The sequence below is a fragment of the Fistularia commersonii genome, chromosome 21 (assembly GCF_037954325.1).
Source record: "Fistularia commersonii isolate RoL2024-O1a breed Wild chromosome 21, RoL_Fcom_v1.0, whole genome shotgun sequence".
Taxonomy (NCBI): domain Eukaryota; kingdom Metazoa; phylum Chordata; class Actinopteri; order Syngnathiformes; family Fistulariidae; genus Fistularia; species Fistularia commersonii.
The window spans coordinates 14,436,978-14,454,838 of record NC_141304.1 but is presented as its reverse complement, the minus strand read 5'-3'; the positions used below and the strand labels follow the sequence as shown (position 1 = coordinate 14,454,838).

General features: G+C 45.8%; 1 protein-coding gene across 4 annotated transcripts in view; it reads left to right on the top strand.

The window, feature by feature from the left end:
- The window catches only part of tacc1 (transforming, acidic coiled-coil containing protein 1), a 32,523-nt gene extending 15,644 nt beyond the window's left edge, over positions 1–16,879 (top strand). For 2 of the 4 annotated variants that reach the window (XM_086167846.1, XM_086167845.1), the window contains 13 exons: positions 5,350–5,459; positions 8,091–9,345; positions 9,770–9,805; positions 10,088–10,151; positions 11,377–11,566; positions 12,135–12,196; positions 12,346–12,471; positions 12,559–12,635; positions 12,728–12,771; positions 14,444–14,607; positions 14,695–14,801; positions 14,881–15,001; positions 15,648–16,879. In XM_086167846.1, coding sequence (XP_086023972.1) covers positions 5,411–5,459; positions 8,091–9,345; positions 9,770–9,805; positions 10,088–10,151; positions 11,377–11,566; positions 12,135–12,196; positions 12,346–12,471; positions 12,559–12,635; positions 12,728–12,771; positions 14,444–14,607; positions 14,695–14,801; positions 14,881–15,001; positions 15,648–15,713 — 2,361 coding nt within the window. In that variant the 5' untranslated portion in view covers positions 5,350–5,410 and the 3' untranslated portion in view covers positions 15,714–16,879. Of the gene's footprint in view, positions 1–3,331; positions 3,807–5,349; positions 5,460–8,090; positions 9,346–9,769; positions 9,806–10,087; positions 10,152–11,376; positions 11,567–12,134; positions 12,197–12,345; positions 12,472–12,558; positions 12,636–12,727; positions 12,772–14,443; positions 14,608–14,694; positions 14,802–14,880; positions 15,002–15,647 lie in introns of those variants that run through there. The other 2 variants (XM_086167843.1, XM_086167844.1) reach the window with 2 other exon arrangements.
- The last annotated feature ends 982 nt before the right edge of the window (positions 16,880–17,861 follow it).

The window sequence follows — 17,861 nt, the reverse complement described above, 5'->3', positions numbered from 1 at the left end:
ATGATGCCATTTTTAGATCAGAAAAGCACCGGCTCGAAAGCTCCTCCGTTAAATACGACTGGCAGTTCGGGTGAAAACGTCTGAGAGAAGCCGCACCAAAGTGCCTTTCCGTGGATTCACAGGGTTTAATTGTGATGTTTCACGCTACCGACATTTTTCGAACTCCCATTCTTTTTAAAGGTGACGTAACTCTGACAGTGACTAACCGCTCAGGCGTCCACGTGTCAGGTCTGCCGGCCAAACTCGGCCTCCCAGCGGCGATCAGAGATCATTGAACGTGATTAACATTCCTCGGTGGTCCGCCATCTTTTGTTTATGTCTGCTTTTTCCACCGCCGCTCACAGCCTTCCAAACAGGAAAGCCTGACTTTTAACAAAAACAAAAAACAAAGAGCCAGTGACAATGGACTGAAGGGCCGGATTCGATTCTCGAGATGATCTCCCCCGTTCTCTGTCGGCGGATGATCCGTGCATGTCAGAACCCCTCCCTCCCCGAGCCCAGATCCACTGTTCCCACCAGATGCAGACAAAACTCCACCCTTGCAAATGTGGAAACTCTGAGTACAACACGTGTGTTTCTCCTTGGCGAGGAGGAGGAGTAGGAGGCCGGGGTATGGAAGGCGTGTAGCTGCAGCACGAAACCTCTCCACCTCTCGCGCCGAGGTTTAGCCGTGATATAATAAGACTGGGTTTTTCCAGCAGGTGTTTAGAGGGAGGAATCTATATATTTACACAAAGTGAGGATATAAAAAACACAGCAGGTTATCGCTGTACTAAGAATACAAAGGGATTTTTTTTTTTTTTTTGCATACATGAGTGCTGCGGTTCTGAGTCACAGTTTCAGTTGTGCACAGCGCAGGCGTCTGCAGAGCTCACTCACGGCTTCTGCTGCAGGGCAGAGTCGGACAGGCACGGTACGGACGGAGTTAATAAAAACACTGACCGGCAACTCGTTCCCAGCTTTGGCCGGTCCGGCCTCCCTCGTCATTGTGCCCGGGCACGTGTTGCAGAGAGTGGCCTCTTTTCGTTTTTCAATCCCCCTTTGACCTCTTGGATGCTTGTTCCGGTGCCTCAATGCCAGATTATCGGGGGGAGGGGGGCACAGAAAAAACCTGGAGATATTATATATTACAGAAACCTAATGAAAATAGTCCAAACTCCACAATGGAAGTGTGTGTGACATGGAAATGTGTTTAAGAGCCACAATAGCAGCGTCTGGATTTGTTCTCTCTGATAGTGTTAGCTGTGTTTTCACTTCCTATTTCAAAATGAAGCTAAGGAGCAGAACGTGTCAGCTGAACCGCTGCCGGACAGAATGTCTCAGGCCGCCGGAATCTGAAATATTGCAAGCAGGTCAAGTGGCACAGTGAACACCGTGAGATAGAATCAAACAGAAAGCTTTTTGGAAGCCGTTTCTGTTTCTTTCCGTCAAACACAGGCGCCTCGCTAAGTATCCTGAGCCGATTCCAAAACCCTAAAACGCTGCTTCTAGATTTTGTGTTCTCACAATGCCCCGGTTGATCTGCTTGTATAAGATGAATCCAGTGATGTGCGGTGAAATTCATGGCTGGCGAGGCACCGACAATCATTCATCACAATCAGATTTACAAACATATGAAACCTACAGTGTAGCTTATTCACCATTTGACTGGCAGAAGTTAACAGGTTATGTTTCAAATCTTATATCAGCTTTCTTTGCACATACAAACTGTAGCACACAAAAAAAGCACATTTGATTTAAAAAAAAGTTATGATGTATTTTATGGTCGAAGCACACGTTTGACTTATTTATTTTAAGACAATCGGACCTTTTAAAAGATTCTCACGGGCCATTGAACAACTTGGCAAATTGCATCAAACTCAAGGCCCACGGGCCAAATGTGGCCCACCGCCTCATTTTATTTGGCCCGCGGACCTTCAGTTTGATTCAATTTATCATTGTATTGTCTGTGGAGGTTCTCAGTCATCCAGCTCATGGTGAATTCTTGTCGAAATCTTCGTCTATTGGCAATTGGACTTGTGCTTCTTCACTTCAGAACTAAGGAAGCCTCTGGGATGAGGGTCGAAACATCTTCAAGTGGAGAAACTCAAATCCAGTTGCCAAGACAAAAAGGTTATCGTTGTATTGTTGTGCAGTGTCCTGCTTTTTAAAGTTGTTTTTCGTCTGTTTTGAGGCCACTGAACCTGAGAGCTGCTATCTCTAAATGTCATTGCACTCTGTGTAATGACAATAAAAGTCTTGAATCCTTGACGCCTGAAAATGCCAAAATGAAAATTTTGGCATTTTATTTCAACTTTAAAATCATTCATGATCATATTGTTGCGTTTTAATAAGGGAAACACCCGGGTGAGGGTAAAACATCTGTTTAATGAGCAAGAGCTGTTGTTGCTTGTGTGCCATGGCACACAAGCCTGCAATACAACTAACTGTTCCTGCTCAATTCCAGGTAAAAAAAATAAAATAATTGCACCCCAAACCACAGCCCCAAAATTCCCAGCAACCCCAAAATCACACAGAAACAAGCATCAACACAAACCCCAATATTTGTACCGCAGTGATGTGCAGTCAGTAGAGGCCGGGCCTCACCTGGCATCATGGAAAGAAAAAACTGCAAAATGAAAAAATACATTAAATGCTTATATTTATTCAGTGCTTTGTACTATAAGGTTTATTTGACACGCAGCTTCGCCATTTTTTTTTTCCAAATTGCTAAAAATAATTCGTATGTCTGACTGTGATGACGTCAGTGCCTCACCAGCCATGAACCTCACCGCACATGCGACGTACCAACATTATATTGTATGGAATATTCCAAACAAAATTGAACAAAAGAAAAAAAAAGGAGTTTCTAACTTCGATATGGATTAAAAATAATTCAAATATTCAAAGCAAATAGTTTTGCGGGCCGGATGTTAAATGCCCAGGTGTGCCCTAGACAAATTGAATCCAGCCAGGTGGCTCTCCCACGGAACTGGTTCCCCTGGTCATGCATGCCTGAGTGAATGATGAGGGGGGGGGGGGGAACGGCGAGCCGTGTAACAGCCCCGAGGGAGTGAGGTGGACTCTTCGATACAGCGCCGCATTCCTCGCTTCTCTCCGGGCTATAAAATGTGGAGCCCCGGCATTCACGCTCCTCCTCCACCCCCTTCTCTTCGCGGTGTGTTTGTTTTCCGGCTCCCTCCTTACGTCACTGATGAGAACGTACCATTCTTCAATCGCGGGGGGGGGGTTGCGCAGTTGAGGCGAGGTAGACGTCTTTTATTTTGGCAACTCACCCCTGCGGTTTCCCCCCCTCTTTTGTCTGTCGGTGGACCTGCTCGGCGAGGTGGCTTCAGCGTTGAGGCGATTCAGGAGAACATTTGCTGAAAACCAGCTGATCAGAAGGAGCAGCCGGAACTCCTCCGAAGAGCGGAGGAGAAGAAATGAAATCCTAAGTGGGAAGGTTTTGGAGATGCAACCTTCGCCCGAAGAAGGAGAAGCGAAGAGACGAGCTCTCGGGAAGATGTGAGAGCACTTGGAATGGTGGAGATCTGAAGAAGGAGAGGAGGAAAAACACACACACACACACACCGAAAGGGAGGGTGTATCAGCAGCCGTCCGTCCTCAGGGTCAGCGGACCCCGCAGGAGCTGGAGACATGTCCTGGTTGTCACCCGTGTCGTGGGCCAAGTGGACGTGGACGGCGGTGCGAGGGGCGGAGGGGCCGGAGGATGAAGAAGGACCGGGGGATGAAGAGAGGGAGCAACCTGGAGAGAGAGGAGAGCAGGAAGAGGAGGAGGAGGAGGAAGAGAGATCCCAAGGCTTCAGGCAAGTCTTCTCCTGGAGACACGGGGTGTGTTGCGGTTTAACACCTGCCAGCTTCTGGAGCTTTGCAGCAGGAGGAAACAAAAGACCTCCCGTCGGAGGTTCTGAGCAAACGCGATGATCTGCAGGAGGCCGCGCAGAAACACCATCCCGCACGGTTCCACGGTGTCACCCGTGAACCCGCGAGTTATCTCAGGATTGCGTGGGGCGGTGATTGCATCAAACTCAACCGATGCACGGCGGCGTGACAGGAAGGAGAAGGCGACCGGGCGACCAGGCGGGCTTGTTTCCTCTTTCTAACGGCTTCCACTCATCGCGTTGACGTTTCGTGTTTGCGGTTTCGAACCGCAGCCTGAAGGCGGGCGGGAACACGGACTTCTTCTATTTGATGTCAGAAAGACTCGGAAATGCAAGCACACACACAATATTTATGTGTGTGTATGTAAACAAAATATGTGTGTGTGTTTGTGTGTGTCTGTATACATATATATGTGTGTGTGTATGTATACATATATATGTGTGTGTATGTATACAAATACAGTATATATATATGTGTGTGTATATACATCTGTATGTATACATATACTGTATATGTGTGTGTGTGTATGTACACATATATATGTGTGTGTTTGTATACGTTTGTATATATACATATATGTGTGTATGTGTGTGTATACATCATTGCATGTATACATATGCATGTGTGTATGTTTACATATTTATGTGTGTATGTCTACGTCTGTGTATGTTTACATATATATGTGTGTATGTCTACGTCTGTGTATATATACATATATATGTGTGTATGTTGACATATATATTTGTGTATATCTACATCTGTGTATGTATACATATGTGTGTGTGTGTGTGTGTGTAAACATCTGCATATGTACACATGAATATATGTGTGTGTGTGTATTTATACAGATATGTGCGTATATGTGTATATTTATAGATATCTGGTTAGATGTATAGGTATGTAGTGAATGGATGGATGGACGATAGATAGATAGATAGATAGATAGATAGATAGATAGATAGATAGATAGATAGATAGATAGATAGATAGATAGATAGATAGATAGATAGATATGGCTGTTTTTCAAACATTAACATTGGGAAAAAATTGGAACCAAAAACAATGTTTTGAATAACTCCTTTCTGCATTCGGATCACAAATGTACCGTTCTCCAGCACAGGTAAAAGATCCGGTGTGTGTGCGCATACTTTATGTGTTTAATGTAATAACTAAGTAATACGTAATCTGGCCTCTGTTTGGAGAGTGAAGAAATAGACTTGTTCCTCCTTGTACTGTTACCTTGCAGTACTCAGTAGTCCAGTGTTTACTTTGTGTACAAGTATGAGGTGAGATACCTGAACATCTCCTAGCTGAGCTCTCAAGGCTGTTTATCAACCACCACCTCACTAAAGGCCTGTTTTTTTTTTTGAACATGATCAAATATCAGGCGTCTCCTCCATGTTTCCCAAACCTAAGTGACACCTCCGCCAAATGCGTTAGAAGATCTTGTCTTCTGTCTGGTTGCAGTTCGGACTCTGATGGTCATTTTGACACTCCTGAAGCCGCGTCTCCCGTCCACGCGCCTCCTATGATCCCGGGAGAGCTGGAGAGCAGTAACGCCGCCGCGGATGAAACAGGTGAGCCGATACCAGACGAAGAACGTCACGGTTGTTTTTTCTCGGAGAGATTTCGATGATCAGAGGTGAATGCTAGCGGCGTGCATAATAGGTTTGTGTTAAATCAAACGAGGCCCAAATTTGCAGCACAAGCGTTATGGGATACACGTAATGCATGGAACGGTAACAGAATAAATGGAACTGCATGTGACCCCCAAGAAACGTAACTACTCCTTAATGTTAAATAAATCAATATATGACTTATTCAAATCCAAAATTTAAAAAATGCATTTGCATAGATGTAAGAATAATCATGTTTACTAGTCGCTCTGTGACAAAGCTAGCTTTCGCTGCTGCAGTGTTTTTGGATGCGGCTTTCGTGAACACGTTTTGCTGCCGTCGTAGTTTGGATTTTAATTCTCTGACAATTTGTTGGTTTTCTGGAAGGCTAACTTTAGCATACTTAGCTCCGTGTTTGGTGTCAAAAGGCCGACATGATGAGATGAGATGAGATGAGATGAGAACAACTGTATTTATCCCGAAGGAAATTGTTGTGCCAGAGTTTCAAGTAAAAACATAACAGTAATAGATAATAGTAGGAAGGAGGGAGAATAAGAAATACAATGAAATATAAATTGTCTTAACTGTTAACTGTTAACTGTTAACTACAAAGATTTGAACATGCGGCTGAGGGAAGAAGAAATAGATTGTACATAGATTGTACTCTTGGAAAACCGACCCTGCCTCATGACACAAAAGACATACCGCTTTTTCTCCTTGTCATCATCTGCAAGATCTTGATTCTCAGGGGCCACATAAAATGAGGTGGCGGCCACATTTGGCCCGCGGGCCTTGAGTTTGACCCTCTTGGCCTAGGGCCTAGGCTTCAAGGATTCAAGACTTTTAGTGTCATCACACAAAGTGTAACGACATTTCGTGATAGCAGCTCTTAGGCTCAGTGGAATCAAAACAGACAAAAAACAACCTTAAAAAACACGACAATACAACCATAAATTGAACAAATTGACAAACTGGCAAATTGAATCCAGCCACTTTTGTCAAACTCAAGGCTCGCGGTGCAAACGTGGCTCGCCACCTCATTTTATGTGCAATCTAATGGCGGGATGCCGTCACTTTTCGGGTAACGGGATCGGCGTGAATTGTGGGAAATGTAGATTATGGTCAATGCACGCGTTTGACCTCTTTAGTTTAAGACAATCAGAGCTTTTAAGACGTTCTGGCGGCCCACATAAAATGAGGTGGCGGGCCACATTTGGCCCGCGGGCCTTGAGTTTGTCAGGTGATGTAATGGGATATGCGTGCGACCTGGCAGGTTTTAGGAATGTTCCCCACCTGCTTTGCAGACTTAAGCATCCCGACATGCTGCGTAACACCAACCCCCAAACCGCGTTCTTCGCTCCAGGTAGTTAAGGTGAAGCGTGGCGTGAACGGGCAGCCTGACGGATGCTCGTAACGTCGGCGTGTTTGGGGTTCTTGGTGCGTTGAAGCTTCCATCTGCAGCCGTTCGCCTGGGAGAGGTGGAGCTGAGTGTGGGAATGGCCTTTGCTCTGGAATTCGACAGGTTCAACAGAAGATTAGGCCGGCCCTGTATTGTATTGGCGACTGACAGAGGTCGCGGGGAGGGAGGGGGTTGAACAGAGCGTCTTATCAGGGGGTCATCATGCGGTGCGTTCTTGCAGGGGGTGCCGAGAAGCCGCAGGGTGAAATAAAGTTATTTTGGCAGATGACCGTCTCCGGTAACATTTCCCGAGACGGTGGAAAAGGAGCCAGGGGTTTGCTGTTGTTTTCACTGCAAGCTCTGCATCCTGACTTTCCGCAGCAGTCGGCGCTTTTTTTCGGCCGCCCCTGCGTTCAGACGGCTGGCGGTTCGATTCCAGGCTCCTCCTCGGTCCTCGGCCGCCGCCGTTGCTGTGCGGAGGGATGGATGCAATGCACCTCTGTATGCGGATCCAACACAATCACGGATACGATCATGACTGTGGTTTCCGTGACAACCAATCACGGCCAGGCTGTCAGTTTGTTTACGTGACATCGTGTTATATAAATAGATTATTGACAGTCGTGGAGTTTATTGGCGCAAAGTAAGCGTCTTAATTTAAAGAGATGTGACTTAAGCGACGACGTGTTTGCGCTTCTATGGAGATGTTTTACTGACTCTCGCATTTCACTCGAATAAATAACGTGCATTTTTATTACACAGTGTTTAGGCAGCAGCTCAAGGTAATGACAAGGTAATGTGGAGTAAAGTCGGCGGAATCGCAGCGGGCTCTCCGGTCTCTTAGCAACGTAACAATACGTGGCGAGTATGAAGGTGACAAATCTGTCGACGCGCGGCCAGATGCCGCCGTCCTCGACAGGCGACGCCAAATAAATCTTCGCTTTCAATTTGCATCGTCAAACGCGGCATCCTCTCTCGTCGAAATGGCAGGGCTCCTCGTAGCAAGCCTATCTCCATGGCAACAGCCTTAATTTGAATAGCCGGCTGACTTGCAACCTGCCCCGAGAGAACCAATCGGATATCAGCCGGTCTGATCGGCTGTGGGAGTGGCCGGAGTTTCTCGTCTTCCTCATATTTTGCACGGATTGTTATTGTCGATAATTCTCCGCTATTTTACAATCTTGTGTTTGCAGATGTGGAGCAAGATGAGCACCTGATATTAACCGCTCCGGCCGGCGATCCCGCCGCTCTGTGCTTCCACGCCATGGGTCAGGACGAGCCGGCGGCGCCCGCGATAACCGGCCAGGCTCCTGAACCAGAAGCAGTTGAGCCGGTGGACCGGGACGGACGTCCTGAGCCGTGTCCCGCCACGTCCTCAGAAGCGGAGGTTCCCCAAAAGATGAGAAGCACAACTCCGACCGCAGATCCACCCGAAGACACAAGTCCCGTCGAAGTTGCCGCGGCGGTTCCGGAGCTCCCTCCGGCTCCGTCTCTCGATCCGACACCAGTCACGGGGTTAATCCAGGGCGAGGAACCGGCGGCGGCGCCTCCCGAGAACCACCCGGAGCCTCAGAACAACGGCCTTCTAAACCAGGAGTCGAATCCGAAGACAAAAGCGCACAAGTCTAAGCCTCCGTCTTTGCGTCTGAAGGAACCGGTGGACGAGACGCCTCCGAATAATGAAGATGAGGAACTTCCCGTTCCCAAAGCCACGTACAACTTTGACCCGGACAGCATTGATGACGACTTTAACCCCTTCACCAGTGGCGGATCCAAAATCCAGAACTCCCCCCCGCCCTGCGGTTCCAGCTCCCTCCCCAGGCTGGAGCCGTTGGGCGGTTCGTCGCCGCCGTCCCCCAAGGACGGGTCCGCCTCGGGGGCCAAGCCTGTGATTCTGGAGTTCGGCCTGGACGAGCCGCCCGTCAGCAAGCCTCCTCCGAGGAGGTCGGGCGGGAAAAAGACAATCAGCAAACTTACGTCGAAGAAGCGTGCGCCCAAAGTGTCCGAGAACGTCTGCAAATCTGCACCGGAACCCTCGGTGTCCGAAGCAGCTCCTCGCTCCGCCTCGGAACCGGCTCCGGAGCCCCTTCCAGAACCCGCCTCGTCAATTTCGGACTCCGCCGTTCCTCTCAACCTGGACGACGTTCCTATTCCCAAGAAAGGAACGTATAACTTCGATCCCAATCAGTGGGACGACCCCAACTTCAACCCGTTTGGCAGCAACAGCAAGGTGAGCGGCTCCCCGCCGCTGCCCGAAGGCTCCCACGGCTTCGATGAGGCCGTCGACCCTTTCCCCCCCGCGGACGCACCGAGCGACGGGAGCTCGTCCGGCGGCGCTCCGCAGCCCCGCGAACAACCCGAAGACGGGGGCAAGCGGCGAGCGGAGCGCCCACCTGGACAGAAGAAGTTTCGGCAGGTTTCCAAGAAAGGCAAAGAGAGAACAATCAAGTGAGTGTCTCGGCGCAGATTTCGATTTCCGCTCATATGTTTGTAATTTTCCCGGACGGAGGCGGTCGCGGATACGTTTCGGGCTTCATCGATGAGAGATACTGAAGTCTGGCTGTGCTTTGCTCCCTCTCAGGCGACACGTGTTCTTCACACCTGCCGTTGTCTGGGATGCTAAATCACTTAATTTAGGAGGCTCAGCTTGTGCGGGGCGGGCGGCATGTCCAGATTATTCCCCCCAAACTCGAAGAAGCTGCTGAATATCTAACAGGCTGAGCTGAGCACCTTCAGTCACTCACACGCTCTCCTTTGTCTCCCCCACTTCCCCTTTATGACCACCTCCCCGTCCCTCCCTGCTGTGTCCTCCTCATCCTCTCGTCTGTTTCGCAACTTCTCAACGTCCGCTCTTTTCCTCTCTTGGCCTCAGGAGATCTGAACAAACCAAGTTTCTCTGTTTTCTGTTGTAAGTACTCTCGCTATCAGCGCTCTCTGTCCTCCGTGCACGCCGGCGTCCCACCTCGCTGCCATCAGAACCGACCCGCCGTCCCCTCGAACATCCGCTTCTCGATATCGTCCCGTCTTGTGATCCCTTTCAAAACAGGGCGCCGCCGTGGTCAAACATGTAGCTGTGCTTCATTTAGCTTGATTAGCATTATCGGTCACACGGATGATCGCATTCGATGATTCCTAGCCTGCGCGGTGTGACGTTCACATGACCGTGTTTTTATTTCTGTTTGCTTTGTAGGAATCCTTGTAAAGCTCAGAAATATGACGAGAACCAGTCTCTGGAGCTCGAAGGAGGGAACCAGGTGTGTGATTGTGTTTGCATTACGGGTGCAATGTCCACAGTGAGCAGCTGTCTTAGCCTCCAGGCTGACAAACACACACACACACACACACACACACACATGATGAACCTCAGGATGAGAGACACATTAGCGCTGCGGTTATATAAGGTCGCTCCTCATGATCACCTCCACCACCCACAGGCTCATCGATAGATGTATTTATCGGGTGCAGCGAATCAGACACGGTTGAATGCAAAAAACACTTTTCCGTTGGGATATAAAGAGGTGTGTGTGTGTGTGTGTGTTTGTGTGTGTGTGTGTGTGCAGCTGCAAAAACAATGTTTAACACAGGGGTGTCAAACACATTTTGCCCGAGGGCCACTTCGGCATAATGTTTGCCCTCAAAGGGCCACGTGGAACGGTAACATAAATGGAACTAAATGTAATGTAAAATAAAGATAACTAGTCCTTAATGTTAAATAACTCATTCAAATCCAAAATGTAACATATGCATTTGGATATATGTAAAAAAAAATATGTTTACTTGTTGCTCTCTTACAGCATAAATCCTGTTATAAAGAAAAATATCGTCCAACACTAGTTATGACATTATCTTTCTTCAAAACCATCTCTTCATGAACATTTAGGGATTGTTTTATTTCTCAATTCCACTTGTTTAAAATGTGGATTCTCTGCGATCTGATGGCGGGACGCCGTCGCTTCGTGGGTAACATGATCAGCATGAATTGTGTGAAATGTAGTTTATGGTCAGCGCTCGCATTTGATTTTTTATTTTAAGACAGACCTTTAGAGACGTCGTGGCGGCCACAAAAAATGACGTGACGTGCCGCATTTTTGCCCGCCGGCCCTGAGTTTGACACATGTGGTTTAAGATCAGATTAGATAAGCTAGACTTTATTGTTCACTACCTAGAAATTCAGGTGTCCAGCAGCGTCACAGGATAGAAAAATGTGCAAATAATAATCACAGAAGAATATGCACACAGGGATATAAATACAAAGTAGGTACGATTGATTTACTAGAATTCAAAATGTAAAAAGAAACAAAAGGAAAAGGTCATGTGCAGGGAATGGTTTCAGAATAGTACAATGAATGTATAGTTTAAATATAAATTTTTTTCCTGTTTCCCTTGTTAAGAGTGAACTAATCGATATTTTGTCATCGCGGTCCGTTTTAAGTTTTCCATTGTTGTTTTATCGGGCGCCGTTTTCTCCCGTGTCCGAAGGCCGAAGAGGAGGTGGTCGTTGAGACCCCGGAGATCTGTCAGCAGGTCCACCACGCCACTGACGAGGAGAAGCTGGCGTCCACGGGCATCGCCGGCCAGACGCCCGACATCCACGACGAGAAAGGAGAAAGCGAGTGCATCAAAGCGTCGGTCAGAAAACCCCCCGTCAAGGACGTTTGCGCGCCGGATGGTACGTCTGCATTGCGTTCGGCGCGATCGGGAACCTTTAAACACTTCCCTGCCGCGTCAGAACAACGCTATAAATCAAAGTGGTCGTGAAAGAAGATGCGGGAAGCTCACGTGCTGCCTGCAGTGCACCAAGCTGAGCACCACGCTTACTTTCAGTAGATTCTCATCTATTTTTAGGACCATACATCCTGTAGGTGTGTATTATCTGATTATGCAGAGCGAACAACAGCCGTGTTCATGTCGGTCCACTTCCAGCCACCTCAGAGCACAATGCTCCTTTGTTTACGTGGTTTATTTACGTTCTGCAGCCCCTTTCACCCTCTCAGTTCAAACGCCGTATGATTTTAAACGTGGTCCCTTCGCTTTTGTGATTGATTCAATTTTCGAGGAACGTGTGGAGACGAGCTGTGCATTCGGTGATAAAGATATCACTGACAAGGCAGCAGAGATGATACTCAAATATTCAAGCGAATTAAGAGACAACGTGTACCTTGTGAAGTCGCGCCTTTTTCCGAAACCTAAACATTGGCTTTGTGTTGCCGTGTATAATTTTATTTTTGCAACAACAGGCCCTGAGATCAGCTTTCCTGAACAAGGTGAAGACGATACCTGCAGCCTGAAAGACGATCCGGTGAGTGTGTCGGATCAGCCGGGGAGGAGGAGCGGGACGGACTCTCGCTTTTTTGAAACGCTTCTCTTGTCGGAAAGCCTTTGATTTCTACGTTCGGAATGTAAAACGACGACAATGATCGGACGGCGTGTCGTTTAACCGCTCCGCAGGGTGAGATGTTCACGAACGCGGCCACAACTTGTGTCGAGGCCACGGTCGCGGCGGTCGTGTCCCAGGAGAACCTTCCTCTGAGCGAGATGGACAAGGCCGCCGTCCTCACCCTGATCAGAGAGGAGGTCCGTCGCTGACACGCGTGACGATTCCACTCAGATCGACCCCCCCGGCGACGGACTCACACGCATGTTTTCCGTTATCCCCGTTAGATCATCACGAAGGAGATCGAGGTCAATGAATGGAAACGGAAGTACGAGGACAGCAGAGCCGAGGTTTTGGAGATGAGGTAGGAAGTCTGAAGAGACGTTCTTCATCTCCGAACGCAGTCTGAACATCACGTAGTTTTCAATTGGCCGCTTTGTGTGTTTATGTCCACAGGAAAATTGTTGCAGAGTATGAAAAAACAGTCGCACAGATGATTGGTAAGCTACTGCCACCTGCTGGTGGATTGTTATTATTATTGTCATTATTGCTATTATTGTAATTATAAATATTAATAATATTACTATTATTGTTTCCACTGTAATTGTAATTATAGGGATAATGATAATGGGAAGAACAGATAAATAATAAAAGATTATTATTATTATTATTATTATTATTATTATATTATTGTCAATGCTAACACTACTACAAATAATAATGTCATGAATGTTATTGTTATTATCAGGAATCGTATTATCATTATTATTGCCGCTGTAATTGTAATTACAGGGATAATGATAATGGGAAGAACCAATAAATAAAAAATGATGATCATTATTATTATTATTATTATTATTATATTTATTATATTATTGTTAATGCTAACACTACTACAAATGATAATGTCATGAATGTTATTGTTATTATCAGGATTATTATTATCAGAATTATTGCCGCTGTAATTGTAATTATAGGAATAATGATAATGGTAATAGCAAACTAATAATATAAATTGATGATGAGTATTGTTATCATTATTATTATTATTATTATTATTACTATTATTATTATTATTAAGGGTTTGGGTCAATAACCTCTTAAGTTCAGCACTGCTGAGCCATTTGTTGCCCCAAACCAAAGATTTACTTTCTTGCAGTCGAGTTATTTCTATTTCTAGGAATCTGCTCTCCCAAGCACAACTTTAGTAATAATCATGATGGTAAACCTTGGATTTTTTTTGGATTTCTTTTTATCGAGTGTGTTAAAGGTGTTAAAGGTGCAATATTTATCCATGGACCTAAGATGTTTGCAGATGACATTGTGATGTGCAGGGAGCAGGTGCAGGAAATTTAGCGAGGTGGAGGTTTGGAGAGGTGAAAGGAAAAAGGAGAGGAATTTTAATGCCTCTAATTTCACCCTTGTCTCTTACTTTCCTCTGGAAATAAACTCTGCATTTTAAGGTTTACAATGGAAGTTAAACGTTGTTCACTATTTTCTCACGGTTGATGTTTCAATTTTATCTGCATGGGAATAAAAAAAAAAAAGTCATCTTCTTTTCCCTCTATAGTGTTATAAGAAATATCTAAAATATTTTTTATGCGGAAAAGTGTTGAAAGTATTTCTAATTTCACTTCCCTAAACCAAACCTAAGCTCTTTAACTTAAAAAAGAAGACATATGAAACTGTAGTTCCAGTTATTGCCGCTAGGTGGCGACATCGTACCTTTTTGCAGGCAGCTTGGTTAGTCAGAGCAGAAAAGCAGGAGAGCAATGATTTAACAGGTTAAAAGAAAAGTGTAGTTGGTAACTTTTGTATTTACATATTTGCCTTTTTCTGTTTTGACCAATCAATAAATAAAGTGCTGCTATTTGTCTTCCAAAGACTTTCCCAGACGCACCCCCGGCCTGCGGAGCGGCCAGTATGAGGATGTTGATTCTGAGCTTCGTCGTGGGAATTTTAGCATTTTCAACAATAACAAATAAAAAGTGAATGGAGTCGGTTTACTTGATGTTTGCCGTCTAGCTGTGGGCAATAACTCGCTTACCAAAAAACCACCGGCAGAAGGAGTGTCTCAGCCTGTTGGTTTAACATTTAGTCGGGTTTTATTTATGCCGTTCATTATTGCTGTTTACTGACTTTATTTATTGAGGTCCGTGTGACTTTTTTCAGAGGATGAGCAGCAGCAGAAGAGCCTTTCCTGCAACAAGTCGGTCAGACAACTCACGCTAGAGCGAGACCAGGCCTTGGCCGATCTCAACTCGGTGGAGCGCTCCTTCGCCGACCTCTTCAGGAGGTACGAGAACATGAAGGGAGTCCTGGAGGGATTCAAGAAGGTCAGTGCGGAACGGGAAGATTTCAAGCTGGCTAGATTTCGCGTTGTCGCCGGGGTCCTCTGACACTTCCTCCCCGCGTGTCTCCAGAATGAGGAGGTGCTGAAAAAGTGTGCGCAGGACTATCTGATCCGGATCAAGCAGGAGGAGCAGCGCTACCAGACCCTCAAGGTGCACGCCGAGGAGAAGCTGGACAAGTAAGCGTTATTTCATAATCGGCGTTTTGTTCCGGCCTCGTTTCAAAGACTAGAGATGTTCTCCCGTCTCGACCGTCAGGGCCAATGAGGAGATCGCCCAAGTTCGTGCCAAGGCCAACGGCGAAGGTGTGGCGCTGAACGCCAGCCTGAGGAGGGAGCAGATGAAGGTGGAGTCTCTGGAGCGAGCGGTCCTTCAAAAGGTGAGCGGACGCGGAGGCGCCGCCACGGCTGGAGGCTGCGAGAAGACGTGATGTTTACCAGAAAAGATAAGAATCCGCTGGAAATGTCTGAGTCACTTTCCAAACGGCGAATCGACAGCAGCTCCGAGTTTGTAAACGTACGATGAGACGCCACTCGAGCCGAGAGCAGATCTTCATGTTGGTTACAAACACGTTGAAGTGTGTTAGTTCTCAGTGAGTCCAACGCAAACATGCCGCAGCTCTTGAACCGTCAGAGGTTTGAAATCTTCTCCCCCTCTGGGCTTTTCTCTTCAATCCATCATCTAACCTTCTCTCCTGCCTTGCTGCATCCCTCCGTCCACGTCCTGTGTGACTTTATCTCCAGAACATCTAACGTGTGTTATCCCTCCAAAATGAGAAGCTCCACATCTTCACCTCCTGTCTCCTCCGCCTCTCCTGTCCATCCGATCCTCTTTCCTCCCTCGATTCTTAAACTCCTCCGCCTTCTTCATCTCCGCCCGTCATCGGTTTGAGGAAGTTCGGCTGAAAATATAGCCTCCGTGCACACAGGAAGTAGCGCTTTATTAGATGTAACCGTCATTATTTTCACTCCTGGGAGTTTTGCTTCCAAAATTCACCGAGCCGTCTCTCCCCTTGGTCTCTTTAGAATCAAGAAATCGAGGAACTCACCAAGATTTGCGACGAGCTGATCGCCAAACTGGGCACCGAGTGAGCGGCTTTGGGGTCGGACGCCGCAGAATCCGTCTGCACACCTTCCTCTCGCGAGCTAATATTGCACTCGGATAATAAACCGGACCGACGACCTGTAAATACCGACCCGACGGAAGAAGCACAAAGTTACATAATGGGTTGTTGCGATTATCTCAGACGGTTCGCACAGGAGGTCTTTTAAAAAGGACTGAAATGATCTCTTTCTTGAATGGCGAGATGAAAAAGCGGTTTCTTAAATGTTGCCTAGGAGATGATGAGAGTATGGCGGGAAAGCACATCCTCCAGCACGCCTCGCCTGCTTCCAGAGACGACCCATCACTTCGTCGAGTGCCTGACGGTTCATTCGTCCTTCGCCCCGGACGTGCAACCATTCGCCATCTGGAACATTAAGCTTTCCTTTTTTTTTTTTTTTTTTAAATAATCAAGTCATTTTAATTCAGCCGGCCGTTGAGTTTCGTTAGCAAACGCGCCGTTTGCTGAGTTCGGCCATCGTGCAAACATGATGGAAATCATGTAAATAAGAAAAAGCGCCCCAGAGGTTTCTGTTGTACCTTCATTTACGGGATATCTTACTCATATTGTAGCTTAACAGTGACGGGTGTCGACTTGCAGGCTGAAGTAGATGCGAAACTGTAAAACTACTCCTCGTGCCATCTTTCTGTACGCCGCCATAAAAAGTCCGAGGTGCCGACGAATGCGGTCGAGACAAACGTGGCCGTCTCGCCCGTGATTCTAGCGTGCCTTTATTATTTTTTATTTTTCTCCGCTTGTTCAGCTTCTCCACGCTGCCGTTTCCGACATTTTACGCTCATATTCCAAACGGGAGCGTTGTGTTTTTTTTTTTTTTTTTTTTTTTTTTTAGTGCATGCGGAGTCAGTGTGTGCCATCGTGGATCGATATCTTCGACGCAAAGCTGCGTGCTTGCAAAGCTATTTGTTTTGATCGGACTTGAAGAAGCACAAACGTGCAATAAGAGACGCTCCTCTTCCTCATTCCCACCTATTTGCCAAAAGTCTTACAATGGAGACACAAACCCATTGTGACATCATAACATGTACATTTTATAAGAAAAAAAGTTCCACGATATTTGTAAATTCACTCGCTGATATATCAGATTGTTTATGTATTTGCAATATTTTGCTCATTCCTAAATAAACGGTTCAGGTTTGGTATCGTTTCACTGTCAGACTCCTAAACAGCCCATATTTCCATGCAGCGCTGCACATTTAAACTGCATTCATCCTTGAGATGCAAACCAAGCTGCACTCAGTGGTTTTTTTTTTAACTTGCACTGCCAACATCACTCATATTTATAATAATGTTAACACTACCTTTTTATTGTCGATACATATCCAACGGCGCTGCAGACAGCAAAGTAAGAAAGGGAAAGGTGAATCAGACAGTGGTGAGGCCAGCGATGCCGGACGGCCAAGAAACAGTGACAATGACCAAATGACAAGAAGCAGATCTGGAGGTCGTAGAGACAAAGATGCTGAAGTTCTCTGGTAGTGATCGGGAATGAGTCCATCTGAGGGACGGAATATGGTAGGTGTTTTGGACAGAAGTTTTGGACTGAGCTGGTTGGGTCACGTACAGAGGAGGGAGAGTGAATATATTGGTAGAAGGATGCTGGCATTGTGGGTCTGGAGGAAGACCAAAAAGAAGATTTATGGACGTAGTGAGAGGATATTTATAACCTCAGGACCTCAGATATATATATATATATAATGGTTTTATATATATGGTTTATGTATAAAATGGTTTTATATTTATGTTTTATATATTTTTATAATATATATATATAATATTTATATATGTGCTTATTGATATATATATATATATAAAAAAATATAAAATATTTTAAATTTTATAATATCTTATTATTTTTATTATATAATATTATAAAATATTGATTTTTATATTTTTATATATATATTCATTTATTTATAAATATTTTTATTTATGTATTTTTTATGTAAATAAATTTCTGTACAGAATTGTGGAAAATTGTAACTTGCACTGCCAACAAGTGCAAGTTACCTTATAAACATCTTTACAATAATGTTTACACTACTTATTTATTGTCAGTACACTACACTTTACATATGACAATAGGCTTTGAATTTGTACTATCACGCTCTTAAGAGAA